This window comes from Schistocerca nitens, chromosome 1 (assembly GCF_023898315.1).
Source record: "Schistocerca nitens isolate TAMUIC-IGC-003100 chromosome 1, iqSchNite1.1, whole genome shotgun sequence".
In the NCBI taxonomy this organism is placed as follows: domain Eukaryota; kingdom Metazoa; phylum Arthropoda; class Insecta; order Orthoptera; family Acrididae; genus Schistocerca; species Schistocerca nitens.
Genome location: NC_064614.1, coordinates 431,575,912 through 431,593,569, shown reverse-complemented (window position 1 = coordinate 431,593,569; position 17,658 = coordinate 431,575,912). Strand labels below are relative to the sequence as shown.

Below are 17,658 nucleotides of genomic sequence, written 5' to 3'. Positions count from 1 at the left end.
AACAGTAATCAGCATGGATTTCAAGCTGGGAGAAGTACCGAAACAGCTGTACTAGAATACACAAAAGAAATAATCACTAAATTGGAAGAGGGAAATAGTGTAGTTGGGATAAATCTAGATTTGTCAAAAGCCTTGGACATTGTTGACTACAGCATACTTTTGAAAAAGCTTGAAGCTATAGGTATCAGAGGACCGGTAAAAAAGTGATTTGAGTCTTATCTGGAAAAGAGGATGCAGGTGGTTGAAATTACAGCACCAAATATTAATCAAAAAATTAAACTGAGATCGGATCCAAGGGAGGTCACAGTAGGAGTACCCCAAGGAAGTGTATTAGGCCCCTTGCTGTTCCTCATTTACATTAATGATATTCGGGTGTCAGAGAGAAAAGCTAGAATCATGTTATTTGCTGATGATACTAGTTTAATAGTTAGTGATATGAAGCAGTCATTGCACAGTACTGTGGACCATGTCCTACAAGATATACAAAAATGGTTTAGTGCTAACAAGCTAACACTGAATGCAAAAAAAAAAAAAAAAAAAAAAAAAAAAAAAAAAAAAAAAAAAAAAAAAAAACTAATTATGTGTGATATGGAAAAATAAGTGAACAGGACGACCTAAAATCCCACCATGGAGGGCAACAACTTGAAAGAGTACAGTGTGCAAAATTCCTGGGTATGCACATTGATGAGAAGATTAATTGGAAGGACCATGTGGTGAACGTAGCACTAAAACTAAATTCAGCATGTTTTGTGCTTAGAATAATTTCAAGAGTTTGTAGTTTTTACTGTACCAGATTAGTATATTTTGGCTATTTTCAGTCCATTGCATCCTATGGGACAGTATTGTGGGGAAAAACAAATTGTCGTCTAAATGAGATTTTCAAATTACAAAAACGTGCTATTCGGATAATGACCCACAGCCCACCTCAAACACATTGTAGGCCCCTTTTTAAAGCATTGAAAATTTTAACAATTCCATCATTATACATTCTGAAATGTCTGTTGGTGATCAAAAGAAATCAGGACAAAATGAAAACCAATACAGACTTCCATAATTACGATACATGGCAATGTAAAGATCTCCACATACAAGCTGTAACAAGGACCCGAAGCCAGAAACATGTATGTAATCAAGGCATCAAACTTTTTAATGCACTACCAAAACATATCAAAGGGCTGGAAAATGAGGATAAATTTAAAACTGTTCTAAAGAACCACATGCTTGACAAATGCTATTACAGCATAAGTGAATATCTCTGTGCAACTGTATAAAATATATGTTTAAGTTAATGTGACAAATGAAATTACATCAGTGCATAATAAATTATGTTATAAAAACAATTATTAGTTGTACATTGTATTAAATATAAGATAGATTAATATGAATTCAGCATAGATACAAATTTTGTAAAGATATTATATAGTTGTGAAAATGTACCCTGACAAATCCTATATCACAAATGTGATCATTGGGATGATAATAAATAAATAAATAAAAATAAATAAAATCAGGAACTTCTTGCAAACCTTTATTCATTAGACACAATATTCTCACAGTTTATACCATGTATGTACTAGAAACTATTATGCTAGTGAAAGAAGAAACTAATATCACAAAAAGAAACATGGATGTTCACAACTATGAAAAAAGGCATAGAAAAGACTTTCATAGGTTAAAAGAAGATTCACTTTAACAACTTGAGTTTCATTAATTTTAATGATCCTCAGTCAATAAACAGTAAAATTATGTACATAAATTAAATTTAAACTTCTAATATTTACAGGTTTAATACTTACATCTGCTTTCATTAAATCCATCATTCAGACATTTGCTAGTTTCTTGGCTATTACAACCAAGTGTTGTCAAAAATTAAAGTAAATTATTCATTTCAGTGATCCTCAGTTAAGAACAGTCAGATTATGTACAAGATTCCACTATTTATAGACTTCAGACTTACATCTGCTTTCCATACATCCATCATTTACACAGTAGGTAGTTACTTGGCTGTTACAACAAAGTATTGTCAAAAATTAAAGTACAATAAATTTTCATTAAAATGGTCTACTGCACTTGTAGAGAAACTCATGGATGGAATAGAAGAAGTTGGCCACCAAAAATTCTTTATGGTTGCTGGTAACTTATTGAAAATATGCGTTGCTGAATACTGGACTCCTTTCTGGGCAAGAGTAAGTGATTTTAAATCTTTATGTATTAGATTAGATTAGATTAGATTAGTTTTTCGTTCCATAGATCCGTTCTGAGGAGATCCTCGAGAATGTGGGACATGTCAATTTTTTTTTTTAAGCTGAAATAACAATACTAATAGTATGAATATATACAATACATCATTTGTTTCTATTAAAAAATTCATCAGTGGAGTAGAAGGAGTTGGCCACTAGTAAGTCTTTCAGGCTCCTTTTAAACTGATCTTTATTTGTAACTAAATTTTTTATGTTTACTGTCAAATTATTGAAGATGAGTGTTCCTGAGTAGTGGACCCCTTTTTGAACTAAAGTAAGTGCTTTTAAGTCCTTGTGCAGATCATTTTTGTTCCTGGTATTGTATGTATGAACTGAGCTGTTTGTTGGAAAAAGAGATATATCATTTAGGACAAATTTCATTAATGAGTAAATATACTGAGAGGCAGTAGTTAGTATACCCAGTTCTTTGAAGAGGTTTGTACAGGACGTCCGTGAATTTACTCCACAAATAATACGTATTACACGCTTTTGGACTCTGAAAACTTTTGTTTGACTTGAAGAGTTACCCCAAAATATTATACCATATGACATTATGGAATGAAAGTAGGCAAAGTATGCAAGCTTTTTCATTTTTATGTCGCCTATGTCTGCTAACACTCGAATTGCAAATACAGATTTGTTAAGGCATTTCTGCAGTTCTGTGGTGTGCTCTTCCCAACTGAATTTATTATCAAGTTGTAATCCCAGGAATTTAAGACTGTCAACCTCTTCTATCTGCTCTTCTTTGTATTTTATGCATATGCTGGGTGGAAACCTCTTACAGGTTCTGAATTGCATATAGTGTGTCTTTTTGAAGTTTAATGTCAGTGAGTTGGCTTTAAACCATTTATTAATATCCATGAAAATATCATTAGCAGATCTTTCTAGAACTACATTTGACATACTATTTATTGCAATACTTGTGTCATCTGCAAACAAAACGAACTCTGCTTCTGGCAGTGTAACTGATGAGAGATCATTAATGTACACAAGAAAAAGCAATGGCCCTAAGATGGATCCTTGTGGGACACCACATGTAATTTGGAGGCACTATCAGGCATCACAGAATAAATCAGGCATCACAGAATAAGAATTTGAAAATGTTTCAAATAATGAAATAAAAAAAGTTAGACAAGTGTATTAGTGCCAGTAGAGACTTCGAAGGAAACTGAAGGTTTCTTGTTCAAAAAGTAAATAAATAAATTTGAAAATGAAGTGTGGTTTCTTTTGGGTACCCCTTGTCATCTGTTGAATTCAGTTCTTAACAGTCTTCATGAGTTGCTGGCAGTTGTTTAGGAATCACAGATCAGCATGGTGCTCTTTTGGAATCTGTTCGTTACATGTAACTGCTGACAGTTATTAAAACAGGTGCTATACTCTATAGGATTGTGCTAATAATTCAACTGATGTCCTTTGTGGTAGGAGTCTGCAATGTCAGTTGCCCCAACTGGAAGACATGTTTTGTTGTGCCCCACGATTTTCATCTCTGGCACACTAGTGTAGAAGTTGTCACCAAACCATCTGTGGTACTGGTTAACATATTACACTATCAACATCTGCAGTAACATAATATCTAGTTGTTAGTTTGTTTTGAATGACCGAGCGAGGTGGCGCAGTGGTTAGACACTGGACTCGCATTCGGGAGGACGACGGTTCAATCCCGCGTCCGGCCATCCTGATTTAAGTTTTCCGTGATTTCCTTAAATCGCTCCAGGCAAATGCCGGGATGATTCCTTTCAAAGGGCACGGCTGACTTCTTTCCCCATCCTTCCCTAATCCAATGAGACTCATGACCTCGCTGTCTGGTCTCCTTCCCCAAACAAACCCCCCCCCCCCCCCCCCCCCAACCCCTCTTATCTGACCCCTCTGTTTTGAATGGATAATGTTCTAGTCCATCATCTGCAGAAATGAGTATTTTTATTAAGGGGTTTTGAACGAAGGACTCTGATGTGATACATGTTTATTTTAGTGATTGCATACTGAGCAGACTATCAACAACAGCAAATTGTGGGCATCTTCCAAGCGAGTAATTTTCTGGGTAAAAAGCAAGGAAAAATCAGAAAAAATTCTGGATATGATGATGTTTAGTACAGCACAAAAGCAATAATACTAAGGATAATAACAATAACTGCAAATAAGAAACAATTAAATATCTTGAAGTGGGTAGGACACTAAAGAAGAGATGAAAGATTTTGATACCTAGTAGGCAAAATTACACTAGATGACTGAAGCAAAGATGGCAGATGAAATTTAATGTTATGTAACAGTGATTCAGAATTAAGGAATAGTGTACTGTAACTGTGGAACATGGAGTGGTATTTCAATGAAGATAATTCCTGGCTGTTGCAATACATAAAATTAAGGAAAGGCAACCAATCACCCATAGTGCATCAATGCATGGAGCACATAAACACATAACAGAAAGCAGCATTCACACAAACTTTTGAACACTAGCTCTTTTTCTAGCAATGGAACACATACATTCACACACACAACCATGCAGACACCCAAACACACACTCCCGTGACCACAGTAAGACTCCAGTCTTGCCATGGCCACAAGAGTGTGTGTTTGGGTACCTGTGTGGTTGTCAATTTGAATGTGTGTACTACGATACTGCATGACCTGTGTTGTTTGGAAATTCAATGGAATGTACCTTCAGACATGCATGCATGTCTGAAGAAATAGGCACTGTGATGAATACGGCCATTATGAAATACATGAAATGTATATACAGTTGCAAATATGGCCAACCAACAGCTGTATAATGGAACAACAATAATGAAAATTTGTGCTGCGTGGAACTGGAACCCGAATTGCCCGCTTATCAGGAATTTTCATTGTCGTCATTCCGTTACGCAGCTGATGGTTGTCCATATTCACAGCTGTGAATGCATTTAATTTATTTCATAATGACTCTAGTCACTGCAGTGCCTGTTCCAGATAAGCAAGCATGTCTGAAGGAACAATGATCGTAATTCTGAACAACACAGGCACTGTAATATTGTATTTATCCACCAACCCGAGGCAGGTGACTTTAAATTAAAATCTCTCCCCTGCATGGTAATATACATAATGGATGTAAAAGTGAAACTGTAGACACATGGTTGATAACTTATGGAAGTTTGGGTCTGCCATGAAGTGTGCTCAGATATCCTAATAGTAAGGTGACCGCTCACAATAAATCCAGGTTTGAGTTCCAGTCTGGCACAAATTTTAATTGTTTTCACTCCATTATACTGCTGGTGGTTGTCCATATTCACAACTGTGAATATATTTAATGTAATGTGTATACTTACTATTGCTGGAAAACAAGCTAGTGCTCAAAAGTCAGTATAAATGTTGTGATTATTCAGTTTCTCCTGGTGTATTTGTTGATTGAATAGTCCACAGAAGTATTGCCCACTCACAGTGTGCAACAGGCACAATGTTTTGGTGATCAGACATGTTACCATCATCAGGTGCGCTGACAAACTGGGATCCTGAGGGCATGTGGCTGACTTCAGCCCGTGACCATTACATCCATGGTCTGCACCCACAGTAGTCACAGAGATGATAGCATCAGTGTCCTTGGTGGTGTTGATGTAGATGCTCTATCTGCCCTGGTCACCAGATCAGTTTGTTTGTTGAGAGTCTTCTTAATTAAACTCAGTGCTGGTTCCCAAGCCTTGCTAAGATTATAGCCGCAATATCAGTTGATGAGATTGTCTCTGATGTGAATTTCTATGGCCTCTCTAATGACAGTGTCCAAGTATTTGGAAGTTGGTCGCAAGATCCTGGTACATTGGTATTCCATCAAGTGATTCTCAGACAAACAATGCTCTGCAGCTGCTGACGTGTTGGGATAGGCCAGTCAACTGTACCTGTTATATTCTTGGAAATGATCTTCGACAGTGTGTACTGACTGTCAAATATACGTCTTTCGACATTGACACAGAATGTAATACATGCAAGCCTTCTGCAAACCAAGACATCTTTGATGCTTCTCAATAATGGTCATGTTTTATTGGGGAGGAAAAAGACACTTTTTACTCAGTGTTTCTTGAATATGTGTCTAATTTTTCCCAATAGTGCACCAGTGTATGGTATAAAGGCAGTGGTTGCCTCTTCCTTACCATTCCTGGGGATGGGAGAGGTCACAAAGGAAGAGGCAGCTACTGCGTTTATACCACACAGTGGTGCACCATCAGGAAAAATTGGGCACTTACTGAAGAAGCACCAAGTAAAAACTCTTCTGCCCATTGAATAAAATACGAGCATTACTGTGAAGCATCAAAGATGATCTCAGTTTGTAGAAGGCCAGTGTATACCAGATTTCATGTCAATGTGGAAAGACTTTTAATGGACAGACAGTATGTACCTTCAAATATCATTGCTGAGAACATCGCAGGTATACTTGACTGACCTGTCCCAACAAGTGGGGGATCACAAAGCACTGTTTGTCCAAGAATCACTTGATGGAGCATCAACATACCAGGATCTTGACATAGACTTCCAACTACTGGGACAATGCCATTAGAGAGGCCACAGAAATGATCTGGCATCAATGGTGGAACAGAACTACAACATCAGTACTACCACAGATGGTGACGCTAGTGTCTCCGTGAGCACCAGTGCATGACTGTGGGCATGGACTATATAGATAATGGCTCACAGGGGAAGCTGACATAAGTTGGCTGCACACCATCAGAAGCTCAGTTCATCAGCACACCTGACAATAACAACATGTCTGATTTCTGAAATATTGTGCTTTTTGGGCACAATGAACTGGCAGTACACCTGTGAACTCTTTGATCAGTGTGAATGTTGTTTTCTGTTAAGTGTTTCTGTGCTCTGTGCATCAATCTATTATAGGAGAATGGTTGACTTTCCTTAATTTTATATATAATGGCACTGAAGCAAAATGTGGGCTGTAAAAAATTAGATGTAACTGTAAAGTGGGGGTACAAGAGGATGTAATGTATGGAAAGTAATGATATAATGAATAGGCGGGGAAAGATGTATAAGAGTGATTCTTACTAGGAGGTGGAACAGATTGGAGAGATTCATACACTGACATTCTGGACTAGTTAATCTAGAACAAAGATATGTGCAATGGGGGGAATGGAGAGGGGAAGGAGAACTGCAGAATATGGTAGAAAACTGTAATGCAGATTCTGGAGAACAGTATGAAATGAGTTGTAGGACATAACAAAAAGAATTAAATGTTTAATTATTTAGAGAATGGTTTATTCAGTAAATGAGTTATTCTGATGACAGCTTATTCTGCAACATTTTCAGCAGTGAAACAGTTTGCTACTGAACAAGCTGATGATAAAAACGCAATACTGGCTTACTTTCCATGTGTCTTATAATATCATAAAGGCCATCTAAGGACTGTGAGGTAAAGGAGGAGTGATGTACTTACCCAGATACATGTACCAGGACTCTGGGGACCAGGCATGCACCAGGTAGCCAGCAATCTTGCAGCCAAAAGTAATGAGTGCTACACAACCATCGGACAACTTCAGCATTCGCACAAACAACATCACCCCCAGCAGGGTACCTGCAATGCGGGAAGGAGAATATGTATTATTGAACTTGAGAGCATCTACTTAATATGTGCAAGTTCAAAATTTTCATTGTATTTCACTGTCAATAAAAATAATTGCCATGATGCTCACATAAACAAGGCATCACATGAATAAACCATAGCTGTCGAAAAAATATCAAGTGAATGTCAATTCATGATGAAGCAGTAAAAATTCTTACAAATGCGTTCATTACAATTTATAAATGTGCACTACAATATCAGATTATAACTGTTAATCTCTATAAATTAGAACTTCACCTTTACGTTTGATACTCTTGACGTTCACTTAATACAAACAGTACTCTAATACTTGTAGTCTGAAGCAAAAGTTTAAATAAAAGTAATGTAATGGAAATTAGCAGGGCAAATGAAAATAATGAAAGATGTAAGTTATAAGGAAATAATTATTAAAGAAGCAGGTGCTTTTAAATATCTAGGAAATTAGCTAACCAGAAAAGGAATCATCAAGGAAGAGGACAGAAAGTTGCTCAAAATTTTATTATTGTGTATCAGACATGATTAGGAATTGAAAAATACTTTCCAAATTAAATATGATAATACAAAAATCATATTATCTACCAATTTTGACCTGCTGAATGGGATGTTGGACCTGGGCAAAGAAAGGGCTGAGTAGAATATAAGTGAGAGAGATGCATTTTCTACAAGGGATCCTGTGTAAGATAGAAGGGACACATAATAAATAAAACAATACAAAACGAGCTTATGTTACAAAGTTATGAATCTAATGTAAATGGATAGATAAAAAGTCTACTCACCAAGAAGAGGCAGGGGAACACACACACACAAAAGGATTTAACTTTTACAAGCTTTTGGGGTGAATGGCTCCTTCTTCTTGTAGAAGAATTAAAGGGGAAGGAAGAGAAGGGAAGGAAAATGGCTGGAGAGGTTTATGGAAAGGGTTGAAGTTCAGAAAAGCCACCCAGGACCCCAGGTCAAGGGAGACTTACCGGATGGAACGAGAAGAAAAGATTGATTTGGGGTCTGTACTGGGCAAGATTTGAAAACCTGAGAGCTTTAAGGCGGAAGATAGGGTAAGATGCAAGACAGAGATTACTACTAAAACATCATGCATGAGTGAATAAGAGTGAAAAGCTAAGTGCATTGTATGTAACAGACGTGGGAGGGGGGACAGCAAAAAATAGATATGTCAGAAAATAAAAGATGTAGAAAACTAAAATGAAGTGAGGAAAGGATTACTTACTGTGAAGAAATGCTGAGACAGAAGGAATTAACATAAATTAAGGCCCAGCAGGTGGTGAGAACCTGCGGAGTTCTGAGAAACTGGTGTCTGGCGAAGGAATCCAGATGGCACATGAGGTGAAACAGACACCAAGATCATGACTGTCATGTTGTACAGCATGCTCTGTGACAGGATATTGTGTGTTGGTTGTATACACCCTCTGCCTATGCCCATTCATCCTGACTGATAACTGGGTGGTAGTCATGCCGATATAAAAGGCCGAACAGGTTTACATAATAGCTGGTATATGACATATGTCATTACACAAGGGGCTCTCCCATTGATAGTATATGTTTAGCCAGTTACATGGCTGGAATAAGTGGTGCTAGGAGTGTGCATAGGGCAAGTCTTGCAGCAGGAATGGTCACAGGGGTAGGAGTTGTGGGATAGGGAGACGGTGCAGAAGGAGGATAGGGTCTGACAAGGATATTAGGGAGATTGGGAGGGTGATGAAAAGCTACCCTAGATATGGTGGGCAAAAGACATTTTTCTCTTATGGGCCAAACAAACCTGTGATCATTGGTACTGCCATTCTCTGTGTACATTCAATATTCCCTGTTATCCTATTTGGTATGGGTCCCACACACTTGAGCAATATTCTAGGACAGGTTGCATGAGTGATTTGTAAGCAGTCTCCTTTGTAGACTGATTTCATTTCCCCAGCATTCTACCAATGAACTGATCGCTGCCATCTGCTTTATCCAAGGCTGAGCCTATGTGATGATTCCATTTTGTATCTCTACAAAGTGATAAACCCAGGTATTCATATGAGTTGATGTTATAGTCATAGAATACTATTTTTTTTTTCATTTTCTGAAGGGCACAATTTTACATTTCTGAACATTTAAAGCACACTTTAATAAGAATTTAGTGTAACCAGAGAACTGTCTGTCTATTCCTGTGATTTGGTTTCCAATACTTTCACTAGACCTTTTTTTTTAAGTTTGTTCTTTCTGAAAGACAGAGCTACCAAATAACTGTTGACACAGCTACAACAAACAGCACAGAAATAAAGAAATGGGAGCTCGGTCGATGCCAAAGGTAATCATATAAAATACATCTGGACTCTTCATCAAACCATAAAAAGCTTGTTAAATAAGAACGAGCAGGTAGAAAACTGAAACTGAAAATTGATAGAAAATTGAAAAATTGAAAGGCATTTGTACAAAAATGTAATGCAACACTCCCACGAACCACAGACCTAACTGAAGTGGGGTGGTTTGCATGTCTCTGTAATACAGACAGCCATTCCCTAGATGCAGCCTCATCAGAGGGGTATTTGTGGGGAAGCCAGCATATGCTTCCTGAAAATGGGCAGCAGCCTTTCCAGAAGTTGAGTGGATGATATCCTGTAAGATTTATTGAAGTGCCTTTAAAACATTAGCCGACATAGCCTCGCTATGCTGATACTGTGAATGGTTGAAAACAAGGGGAAACTACAGCTGTTATATTTCCTGAGGTCATGCAGTTCTACTACATGGCTTAATAATAATGACATCATCTAGGATAAAATATTCTGGAGGTAATACATCTTATAATATTCATATAGTTTTATATGGGGCAGTCAAATGAAAACAATACAGATGGGAAAAGTGAGTAAATTGTATATTATGTCAAAAGTAATTACTATAATTGTTAATACATTTAGCCCATTGTCGGACATGATGTTCAGTGCCTTCACAGAAAAATGTTTGCAGTTTCCTGTGGAACCATAACTGAATCCAGGTATGCATCTCTTTGTCTAATGCAAATGTGCAGCAACCAATGTATTTTAGAAGGCTTCAAGAATAGGAAAAATGATCGGAGGGAGATCAGGGCTGTATGAAGAATATGTAAAGCCTTCTCATTAAAACTTCTGCAGTGTAATTGAAACAACCTTGACAATATGTGGACAGGCATTATCCTGCAACAGAATGATGCCATATGTCAACATTCCTGGACACACGGATTTGATGACATAGTTCAGTTTTATGTCCACACTCACAGATTATGAGAGAGAAAAAGAAATTGTATGGACAAAAATCACAGAAATTTGTTCAGAATTATCTTTCTTTCATCACAGTACACAATCTATTAAAAATAAAGGACACCAGCTTGAAGTTAAATTACAGTCTTTGAACAGCACAGCAGTGTGCATTATAGAGCACTGGTGCAGATATGATGAAATACAGCTTATAGTGTTATCACAAGTTCCTACTGGAGGGTATCTTAAAGGGTTGGGGAATCACGTATTTATATCATAAATGGCACAGATTTTACAGCTAGAGAAGTTGGGACCCTAATTAGTGCAGATAAAATGCTGCTGATCTAACATAGCTAGGTATCCATAAAAAGTTAATAATTCTGTGTGTGTACTGTTCACCTAGTGGAAATGTGGATACTTTCTTCAACAAATTAACTGAAGTTCTAAAATAAAGAGTTTCAGCATCCAACACTAACATATGAGAGGTACAGAATTTCTTGTGGCTAAATTTGGGATTTATCCCTCAAGAGTCAGAGACGCGAAGTTTTCCATTCTCTCATCATCTATAAATGAGTAAAGATGTCATTTATTAATGTTATGGTAAAGGGTATGTTTCAAATAATTCACAGGGGCATATTTTTTTTACATGTATTATGTGCTAGTGCAGATATTTGTTTGTGTTATATTATTATTTGTCTGAGGCACTCTTTGGGTGGTGTGCACCAATTGGAGTACACCAGCCGATGCCTTTCTGTCACAACACGTACACAGTGAAGCTACCAACACTATACACAATGCTGAATGAGAGCCTCAGGAAAGGTAACGTAAACTCTTCACTGAAGAATGTTTGTCAACAATAAAATTAACATTTGATTAAATACTTTCATATCATTTTTAGAGAGTATTAAGACTACTTTCACACTGACAACACATTGTACATTTCATATTACAGGGTGTCTTATACTCAAGCTGAAGGTCATTTCAAAAGTTCAGAAGAATAGCCAATGAGTAGCATGCTAAATGTACTTCAAGACTGCTTTTTTCACAATTTTTCCACCGAGAACCATCTCACACAATAATATGTGGAGATATGGATACTAATACAGTTATTGAGGGTGTCATACTGAAAAATTTTGACATGACAGAAATGGTAAACACTGTTACGAGAGTTTCAAAAAGTTCAGCAGCAGCATGTGCTTACAAATACCGATGTGGAATATTGTAAAGTATTTAAAAACAAATCTTTGCCTCTCTGATCATGACAGTCAGATAATAAAGCCAAAGACAGACTCAGTAAAATCTGCAAAACTGTTAGCCTGCAAGTAGTTCACCCAGGAGCATAAATTACACATTTTTTCTATGATATTTGCAAAACAAACATGGGATGAAGTGTGTATGGAAAACAATGGAAATTCACCTATTCTCTAAATTCTGCACCCTGTTTAAATTGATTTTTGAGGAGACACTTTCAAAAACAACCCACCTCCGCAGTAGCAGCTAAGGAAAATACATCAGTAGCTACAGCAGATATTAGGAAGTCCTCCCAAACATTTAAATTTCTGTTCATTGCAAAAGCATTACACTAATTCACAGTTCCTATATCACTATCACAGATATGAAAAGCTATATAGGATGGTACTGCTTGCTGAAAAAAAAAAGGTCAAGGACAGAAGGTGGGGTAGAGTAACAGCAAATCCTCAGGAACAGGAAAATTTTTTAATGACTATTTCTATGGTAATTCAAGAAAATTGTGACAAAATCCCTCTAAAAATCCTCAATGAATTAAATTGCCAGCACAATTATGCTGTTTCCCACAACAGAGCTTGAAATCAGGAAAACACTATAGAAACTAAAAAATAAGAACTAAGTAGGCATAGCTAATGTTCCAGACTCTGCATAGACAGCACACAAATCCCCTTAACAAACATTGTATATGACTCCTTTAGTTAAAGTATTTTTCCAGATTACCTAAGGCATGCAAGAGTTGTGCACTTACTAAAGAAAGGTATTGCAGAGAGTGTATAATATTACATATCAGCTTTACTACTGTCAGAATTCTCAAAAATTAATTGAATCAATCGTGAAAGATAGGACAATGAGTTACATTATTAAGAAAAAAACTTTTTAATGAAGAACATTTTGGTTTTCAGAGTGGGAGAAATTCAATATCAGCCATAACAAGAGTTAACAAAAGGGGTATTTGAAACTCTTGACAAAGATGTCCATGTTACAAGCATGTTATTAGACTTGTACAAGGCTTTTGACACTGTTGACCATAAAACACAACTAAACAAAGTAGAGCACCAGGCATAAGAGGAATAGCAAATGAGTGATTTAAGTATTACCTTAGGGTACAGAAGAGAGAGAGAGAGATATTTCACTTGTGTGCTGATGATAACTTTCTAGTAAAACAATTGTCAGACAAGAAACATATAAAAATAAAGGGGTGCCTTGAAATAATGTATTGGGTCCAATTCTGATCTGAGTTTCCAGATAGTATAACAAATGGAGAAAAAGTTCTCTTTGTTGATGACAAAAACACCAGAGTCATGTATAAAACATAAGAACTGTTAATAAAAAAGGCAAATGAAACTCTCAAAGACGTTTACAATTGAGCAATAGGCAATAAATTAACTTTGGAAAAAAAAAAAAACAAAAAAAAAAAAAAACAAAAAAACAAAAAAAAAAAAAACAGAAGACACTTCAGAAAAAGAGAGAGAAAACAACTCTATCACATTAAGCACAGATAATATGATAAACATATAGATTGTGTGACAAACATAAAACTTTTAGGAATGTACACTGATTGTCAATTAACATGGAGTCAATCCACAAAGATGCTGGCAAATTGAATGTCATCAGCATTTATGCCCTTAGAGATCTATCATAAGTTTGTAATAGCTGAAGTATTCTTATGTTCACTCACTTCTTCACTATGGGATCCTTTTCTTTGTGGCAAAGGCACAAAACATTGATGCAGTTTTCAAACTGCAGGAAAGGATCATTAGAATAATAACCATAAATAGTTGTGAGGCACAATGTAAAGAACTATTTTTAAAAAAACTGTGTATCCTTACTGTGCCAAGTAATTAGCTACATTTACCAATCTGCTGTGCATATCAAATTGCAAGTATTTCATGAATAGTTTTATACACAATCATGGAACAACAGGCAGTTTGAACTTGCAGTTACTAAAGAAAAACAAACAAACTACTCAAAACAATATTTTCACCAGAAATTAAAATTGTATATTAAATTGCCAAGGATATGAAAAGGATTACTACAATAGATCTATTTAAAAGGGGAGATAAAATGTCATTCATGTGTATTACTTATTACTGTAGAATGATTCTACTACAAACAATGAAAATTTAATGTAAGGTCTATGAAGTAAAGGTAGAGAAATTGGGGCTTGTACAGAGCCATATAAAATACTGTTTGTTCCTCTGTTCATTTACTAGTGGAACAGGAAAGGGAATGACAATTTGCAGTATAAGGTATCCCACACCATTACTAAGCACTGTATGGTGATTTTGTAGTATTTATTTATTTATTTTGATCCAACATCAACTGATTACAAAAAAAAAAAAAGGTTTTTTTTTTTTTTGTTCCAGTCTTCTGGATAAGTCCGAGCCTTACTTACTAGGGTTACATATTATTGGCTGGCACTTTTATCTACACAACTTTTTCTAAATTTAGTTGAGAGAACAGAGTTACATATATGGACTATACATAAAGAAAATTGTTATTGCCATATTTAGATTAAGGAATCTACAGTTTGTAACACAGTATTCATATCTGACATTCAAATATTTACGTTTGTGACACAGTCTAAGATCTGAGATTACATATATTTTTAGATAGATGGTCTTCCATCATATGAGTGTACTAAATCTAGAAACTCATCTATTGAATATACAGGATTGTTTAGGAGCCATAATTTTAATTTCATTTTTAGTTTTGTAATGGGCAATTTGGAGATATTAGGATGGAAGCAATTCAGTAGTTTTATGCCTGCGTAATGAGGGCTTTTCTCATAAAGTGTTGTTCTATGAGAGATTATGTGGGGTCTCTCTCTACCTCTAGTGTTGTGATTGTGTATTTCTTTATTAAGTGTTTTATTACTATTTACTGCCATAATGATTATCTTCAGCACATACAGGTTATGAACAGGTATTATTTTAAATTCTTTAAACAAATTTCTGCAGGACTCCCTGGCACATTTCTTTCCCATAATTCTAAGTGCCTTCTTTTGTAAGGTAAGTACACTTTTCATATTACCTTTACTGCTGGATCCCCATACCTCTATGCCATAACTTAGATGGGATTCAAATAGTGCAAAATATATTTGCCTCAGAGTAGTGATGTTACAAAAAGGTGTCAGTTTTCTTAGGACATATATGGTAGTACATAGCTTTTTGCAAATATCATTCACATGATCAGACCAGTTTAACTCTGCATCTAGTGTCAGGCCAAGAAATTTGGTCGAGTATTGTTTTTTAATGTATTCGTCACCCATTAAGATTTTGTTTTCATGAGTTTTTTGCCTCCCAAGATCAAATTCAATATAGACAGATTTATTTGTATTTAATTTTAGTTTGTTTTCATTAAAATACTGCAGAATTAAGCCTGCTGCAGTATTGGATTCCACTTCGAGCTGTGAATAGCTTGGATTGCTGCATATTAACGTGGTATCATCTGCATATAAGATAGCTGTTGCATGGTTTGTTATGGACTGAATATCATTTACATAGATAATAAAAAGAAGTGGTCCTAATATTGACCCCTGTGGAATACCAAAATTTATGTCAGTGGTGTTTGATTTGCGTGCTCCCTCTGTAGTGCTAATAGACACAAACTGCTTCCTATTTGTCAAGTAGGATCTCATCAGATTATGGGCTGTGCCTCGAATGCCATAGTTCCACAGTTTGTCCAGCAATATGCTCGTATCAACACAGTCAAATGTTTTTTGTAAGTCTAGAAAGATGCCACATACATGTTATTTATTATCTATTGCTTGAGTGACACCTTCGATTAAGTTGGATGCTGCTGTAATGGTGGATAACCCCTTGACAAACCCATACTGCCCCTTATAAATCACTTTTTTGCATACCAGGAAGTTCCAGATTCTTATGTATATTACTTTCTCAAAGATTTTGGATATTATTGGAAGAACAGAAATGGGTCGAAAGTTTTCTACTAAATTCCTGCTTCCTTTTTTAAAAATAGACACAACTCGGGCAATTTTCAACTCATCTAGAAATAGACCATCTTCCATATGAGAATTGATAACTGTTGATAAAGGTGATGCAATTTTATGTATACATTTCTTAAGAGTGTCCAGACTAGGACCAACATATCCCGCTGCATGGGAATTCTTTAAGCTACTCACTATTTTAATTATTTCTTCTTTACTTGTTGGCATCAAAAATATACTTCCCGACACTGGTGTTCCTCTGAATTTGTATTTATGATTTTTAAGCTGATTGTTTATGCTGGAGTCAACAGAAGCCAAGTAATTGTTAAATAGGTCTGCTATCTTATTCTGATCAGTTTCTATTGTGACGTTTATCATCAAGTGATTTTCAGTTGTATGTTTCCCAGATTTACCAATTTCTCTATTTACTAGTGACCATGATGTTTTGGAGATATTATTTGAGTTCTGAATGACACTTTCAAAATGTTTCTGTTTTTCTGAAATTAGGAGGTCTACATAGTATTTCTGATACTTTTTGAACTCTTCTTTTAATTTTTTATTGCCCAAGTCATTTAACATAGCATACTCATACCATCTTAGTTTTTCTCTAGCTTCAGTGACTGAACTTGTTATCCAGTTTCGGGTTACAGCATGTGACTGAATTCTCTTTTTTATTAATGGACAGGCTTGATTAAGAATGTAGAATAGTTCACTTGAGAATTTGCCATAGCTATGAAGTGTAGTTAGAACACTGTTCCAATCCACATTCCTTAGCATATTATTCAACTGAGTTATATTTTGGTCTGTATTCATCCTAATATATCTATAGCAACTGTGTGTAGGAACCTTTTTTATGTGCACACTTGGTTCTACTGCATGGTGGTCTGACAAAGCACTTATAATAGCAGAAGATGTAAGACCATAAAGACGAATACCAGTGATTATGTTATCTATTGCAGACTGGCATGTTTCAGTCTCCCTGGTTTCAGTGTTTATCAGGTATCTTACATTATATTCAAGCAGAGTATTCTTGAATAGTCTAGTGTGTAACTTATCTGCTAATACATTTATGTTGAAATCTCCTATAATTACTAACTTGTTCAGGTGTGATATAAAAACATTCTCTATCATGTCACAAAACTTTGTTAAGAAAACATTGAAGTTTCCACCTGGTGGTCTATATAAACATATAACATAAATTTCATCATTTGGTATCTTTATACATGCTGCACATAATTCAATTGTTCCTTCTAATGAATATTTACTTACATTTACAGAAGTAAAATCAAATGTGCTCTTTACATACATTGATACACCCCCACCTCTGATAGTAGATCTGCAAAACTTATTAGCTAGAACCATGTTTAGAGGTTTAAAAAGTTCTAATTTGGCATCAGATAGCCAGTGTTCACTAATACCAAGCAC

At 35.8% G+C, this 17,658-nt stretch overlaps 1 protein-coding gene across 1 annotated transcript in view; it reads right to left on the bottom strand.

Moving 5' to 3' along the window:
- Nucleotides 1-17,658, bottom strand: part of LOC126235919 (proton-coupled folate transporter-like) — a 178,900-nt gene that overhangs the window by 38,141 nt on the left and 123,101 nt on the right. Inside the window, exon 7 of the mRNA XM_049944879.1 lies at nt 7,648-7,785. Coding sequence (XP_049800836.1) covers nt 7,648-7,785 — 138 coding nt within the window. The remainder of the gene's footprint in view (nt 1-7,647; nt 7,786-17,658) is intronic.